We start from the raw sequence: 5,675 nt of genomic DNA on the forward strand, positions 1-5,675 counted from the left end.
TGAACCAAAAACCAAATAACCCTTCTTACAAACAAACGTGGTTCTCTTCGCAAGATAATATAGATCAATATATAACAGAATGAAAACAAAGTACAATTTGAAAGATATATTTGAACATTTGACCACAACCAGATTGATTATGAGTAGTTCATAGCATACAATTCAAGACTCATCAATCACACTACAAAGTTGCTGGTGGAACCACTTGGCATTTGATCTTGTTTTTGAGACATTATACGTTTGTTGGATCATATTCCGGCAGAGCATTCCGGGGGAGGGACAGGAAAACGAGACTTATCGGTACAGTAATCATAGATCATATGGTTCACTCGGACCCATCTATAACTTCGAGCCTCAACTGGAGTCAATTGGTGGTACGCACTGCCTTCCCACCAGTTCTTTGGATTAGCTGGACAACCTGCTGGTCCCGGAACCGAACATCCTTCTATATCAAAATCTTTATAGTACGCATAAAATGGAGCTTCCGACCAATTAATTTTCTCTATTCCTCCACGTGTTGCCCAATCATCGGCTTCCCATAATGTGGAATATACACCCATTGGTTGGAATCTTGGGTATGGTACTTTCCTAGCCTCGTTGTTCTTATAAACCCTAATGGGGACATTGTCTACGTAGAACCTACACACCACACATATTAAACGTTTATAAAATGAATATTATATCTTATATAATTTATAGCAACAAACAGATCCATATATTTGAAAAATAATTGTTCTTAAATATATGGGACCTTTATGAATGTACCCAAAACAAATATGCTGTCTCTTTCATTCTCTTACTATATGGCCCGTGGCCGACACAATATAATTAAACCAATCATCTCCCTCGTGACAATATGAAAAGACAGGAATAGTTAACCGAATCTTATAGTAATAAAAACACCTCAATTTTCGTGGAACCTCGTAGATAAGAATTCTTAAAAAAAAGTTTTAAGAAATTTTAAAAACCCCATAATTATTTATATATATATATATAATACATATATTATGAATTCTAATGGAGAGAACCCTATTGGAAATGGTCTAAATTATTGGTTAATTTATTCCCGTTAAATTAACTATAGGTTACATTTATTCTAATAAATAGTCAGATAAAGTGATTTTTTATAGAACTCAAGTGTTATTACTGGTTACATATGACTTACACAATACGGAGATGGTTCCATGAAATGGCGTATTCGTGGAAGTCACGAGAAGGGTCAAACCAAAGGTTCACTCTTTGCTCTCTATCGCCTTTACCATGAGCAAATACGTTAGTTTGCACAGTGTAAGGCTGTCCACTTCGGTTTCCCAGGAATTCAAAATCTAGTTCATCTCTTACAGAATCTGTATCCGAATTCATCTGCGCAATAATTACATATATCGATGTATTTATATTATAACCAAAGGTTTTTAAATGTAGTAAACTTAAAATATTTGTATACATATTACATAGAACGCAGCAACTGTTCCTGCGGAATCACCGGGGATGAGTTTAATTTTCATGCTAACGCGGCCAAACAAATACTGCTTCTTCGAAGCGAACCCACATCCTAAACCAACAATGTTAACCAAAATATTTTTAAAATGGATTTGAAGGTATATATTAATTAGGTTTGAATAGAATTGATTATGATGCATGTAAGAACCTGAGCTAGGGTCCAACTTGAGCTGAATGGCTCTTCCTCCATCGATTTGAGTGATATGAGTATCGGACCACGTGATCCTAAAGTCATCCGCAAACTTAGCCGGTTTACTTAAAACCGGCCGGTACAATGCTGCAAATAAGCATAAGCTTATAAAGAAAGCATTCCTTGCAGAGAAGAGTGACACCACCATTGTTGCTTTGTAGTTGAATATTAATGAAAATCTTGTAATGATGGGTTTGATCGAAGCCATATTTATTTATAGAGGCACGCAGGTAATGTACGTGTACTTATTGTTTTATTGGGGAAGGTATCATTTACATTTAGAGCTTAGCTTTTCAGTACAGCTAGCCACTGATCGAGCGTTTCAAATTTGTTTGGACCTACCACTTTTCTATTATTGTTGTTATTATTACCTTTTAATATTCATCGAAATTGTCTTTTTTTTCTTTCCCCACCCCAATCTTACTGTTCTTTCACTCTTTTTTTTTGGTAAAATCTTTCACTCTTTTTGTTATTTGAATTTGAATTTATTTCGTCCACTTCTGGCAAAACTAATCAAATTACTTATTATATTTTTCGTAGTGTCCTGTTAACCAAGTAAACTGTTATACGAAGAATCAGAGTAACTATGAGAACAAAAATCTGATTCCGCTATATTATTATGATCAAAAAATTTATTGACTCTCAATGATTGAAGCAGATAAATTTTGCCAAGGGACTGAACTGATACACGCGGTGCGATTAATCAGACGCGTGTCGCCATTGCACTGCTCTGCTATGCTTCACGAAGATGATACAATCGTATCTTATAAATGGTGATCATAAAGTTAGTTTTCGTATTTTTGTATCACAACAAAAATATATCTCTTTAGCAAAAAAATAAATAAAATATATCTCAATATCACACGGTTGAAACCCTAGCTTAATATAATGGTTAACCACACTTAATTTGATTCGCGACGAGCGAGATGACGACTTTCTTTATTATCAGCCCTATAGTAGCATGCTAAGAATTGTTCGATACTTATTTAATTATTCATTCACAGATCCTGTGTTCCTTGTTTACTTTGCACGATCTTTTTAGTTGCTTTGATGAGAGTAGCTGTGAAGTATTTATGCTCGTACATGAACATTCTAATTTTCCAAGAAAATGAAAATAAGAAAGTTGTTAAATGGTTGAAAAAGGCTGTTAAATGTGGAGAGGCGTCAGAGTAGGGATATGTCTATGTTTAATTTATGGATATTAGCTTTCATTTCCTTATCCACACCACCCAAGTCGTGGTCTTTGAATAGTTTTTTTTTTTGGTGGTAAAATCGTTGAATAGTTAATATTCCCCCATCTCTATTTATATCGTTTTCTTTTTTTGTAAAATTTTTTTATATCGTTTTCTCGCTCAAACATAGTAAAAAAATTAAATTATATCTGACACCTTTTTTGTAACTGATTTATATCTAGCACCTTGCCACTCTAGTGTTGACATGAAGCAGAAATAAGCTGCCAGACTTGAGAAACAAATTGCCAGACTTAAGAAAACAAGCTGCCAGACTTGAGAAGCAAACTGCCAGACTTGAGAAGTAAGCTGCCAGACTTGAAGAGTTAGTTAGAGACTTATAAGGTTTTATAAAGCTTTATAAGGTATCTAATTGAAGAGAAGAAGAAGAGAAAAGAAGACTGTTGAAGATATTTTAAAACAATAAATATTTTATTATATTGTGTATAAGGCAACTTGTCTTTAAATATTTGTACCCAGATCCACAATTAAATTAAGGAAAATATTTTCCTCTCTCTCTCTCTCTCTCTCTCTCTCTCTCTCAAATTCAAACATTACTCTCTCTCTCTTGTTCGTCTTGTTCTTCATTTTCTTTCATGGTATCAGAGCTCTAAGCTCATATACCTCTTACTCGCTTCCGCAAACACTCTTATTGTTCTTCTCTCTTCCAATCCAACCATCTAATTTTTCTGTTCTTGCAAGAATCTGTCTTTGTCCACTGGATAATATATCTACTTTTGCTAGTGATCATTTCTCTGGTTCTGGTTCCACAGTTACTTAACTCAAACCAAATTCAAAAGGAAGTAATGGAGCAATACAAGCCTGTTATGATTCCAGTTACTCTAGGTAACTACATTACATGGTCTAGATTGGCCAAAACTGCTATTGGAGGACGAGGTCTATGGGAGCACATCACCACCAGTGAGGCACCAAGAAAGATCACCCAAGGAGCTGACGGCAAGGAGATTGTAGTGGTGGATGAAGGCAAATGGGGTCAGGAAGATCTCATGGTGTTGTCTTCCTTGCAAGGCTCGCTTGATGCTCCAATAATGGAGGCTTACTCTCATTGTGAGACCGCAAAGCAATTGTGGGAAACTCTTCACAAGATTTATGGCAACACTTCAAACTTGACCAGGATCTTTGAGGTGAAGAGAGCCATAAATAACTTGCAACAAGAGGAAATGGACTTCACCAAGCATCTTGGAAAGTATAGCCAGTTGTGGTCTGAGCTTGACATGCTCCGGCCAAGCACAAACGACCCCAACATCATTGAAGAAAGGCGTGAGCAAGACAAAGTATTTGGACTGCTTCTCACACTCAACTCGAGCTTCAATGATGTCCTTAAGCACATATTGAGAGCTAAAGAGCTCCCAATCTATGATGATGTGTGTGCTCAAATCCAAAAGGAACTCGGCTCAGATGGTTTGCTTGGTGGGAAAGGAGAGCTATCTATGGCCAACAAGGTGGAGAAGGTGGAGAATGCTGCAGCCAACAAAGCTCACTTCAAGCCAAGAGGTGGTGGAGGAGATAAACAAGTAACTTGTGAACATTGTAAGAAGATTGGTCACTCCAAAACCAACTGCTGGATTCTCCATCCTCACCTCAGGCCAGCTTCATCCAACAAATACAATCAAGGCCGAGCTCATGAAGCTAGAGCTCAAGAAGGTTCTCAGCCAAACTATCCTACTATGCGCATGGGAGAAGATGGGAGAGCCTTGACAGCAACTACTCGTGTGGTTGGATCAGGGTCTCAAGCCACTTCTCAGTCATCCAATGAGGATACTTTCATCCGCAAGTCTGACCTTGAGGCTCTTATAAAAGCTCTCAATGCCAACTCTGGTAACCTTAGTAGTTATGCTTTAAACTCTATTATAAATGCATCTGAAATCACTAGACCCTTGATAATTGACTCAGGAGCTTCACATCATATGATTAGGGATGTAAATCTCATTAGCAATGTCAAACCGGCTCTAGGGAGTGTTCTAATTGCAAATGGAGATAGTATACCTATTACTGGAGTAGGAAACCTGAAATTGTTTGATAAAGACTCTGAAGCTCTTTATATGCCTAGTTTCACATCTAATTTGTTATCTGTGAAAAGAGCTACTAATGATCTTAATTGTAATGTAATTTTTAGTCCTAATGAGGTGTGCTTTCAGGATATTGAGACCAGTAAGATGTTGGGAAAAGGTGTAAGCAATGGAGAGCTCTATGTGCTTAAAGACACCAAGCTTAGATCAGATTTATCTTATGCTTTTAAATCTACTTCTGCTTTAGCAAGTGATGAGTTATGGCATGCTAGATTAGGCCACCCTCATTCTAGAGCACTTGGATTGATGTTACCTAATCTATCGTTTAAGAATGAAAGTTGTGAGGCTTGTATTATTGGTAAACATTGCAAATCTGTTTTTCCTAAATCTATCACTATCTATGAGAATTGCTTTGATTTAATTCACTCTGATGTTTGGACTGCTCCATGTGGATCTAGAGAAAACCACAAATACTTTGTCACATTCATAGATGAAAAATCAAAATATACATGGCTCACACTGATTTCAAGTAAAGATAGGGTCTTAGAAGCTTTTATAAATTTTCAGAACTATGTCACTAACCATTTCAACTCTAAGATTAAAATTTTTAGGTCTGACAATGGTGGAGAGTACACAAGCCATGCCTTTAAAAAATCATCTAGCCAAGCAAGGAATAATCCATCAAACAAGCTGTCCATACACACCACAACAAAATGGTGTAGCTGA

General features: G+C 36.6%; 1 protein-coding gene across 1 annotated transcript; it reads right to left on the reverse strand.

The window, feature by feature from the left end:
• XET (probable xyloglucan endotransglucosylase/hydrolase protein 7) lies at positions 1-1,909 on the reverse strand. Its single transcript, XM_009140285.3, has 4 exons — positions 1,649-1,909; positions 1,452-1,552; positions 1,166-1,362; positions 1-639 (listed from the first exon to the last, which is right to left on the reverse strand). The coding sequence occupies exons 1-4, from the start codon at positions 1,896-1,898 to the stop codon at positions 249-251; spliced, it is 939 nt and encodes a 312-aa protein (XP_009138533.2). The 5' UTR covers positions 1,899-1,909; the 3' UTR covers positions 1-248.
• Between the last annotated feature and the right edge of the window lie 3,766 nt (positions 1,910-5,675).

The sequence above is a fragment of the Brassica rapa genome, chromosome A03, assembly GCF_000309985.2.
Source record: "Brassica rapa cultivar Chiifu-401-42 chromosome A03, CAAS_Brap_v3.01, whole genome shotgun sequence".
Lineage (NCBI taxonomy): Eukaryota > Viridiplantae > Streptophyta > Magnoliopsida > Brassicales > Brassicaceae > Brassica > Brassica rapa.

Bases quoted from the DNA above. Each gene is read 5' to 3' on its own strand.
- XET (XM_009140285.3), bottom strand. From the start codon at position 1,898: ATGGCTTCGATCAAACCCATCATTACAAGATTTTCATTAATATTCAAC. The intron at 1,553-1,648 runs GTTCTTACATGC...TTGTTGGTTTAG, and splicing joins CAAGTTGGACCCTAGCTCAG to GATGTGGGTTCGCTTCGAAG. The intron at 1,363-1,451 runs GTAATATGTATA...ATTATTGCGCAG, and splicing joins GAACAGTTGCTGCGTTCTAT to ATGAATTCGGATACAGATTC.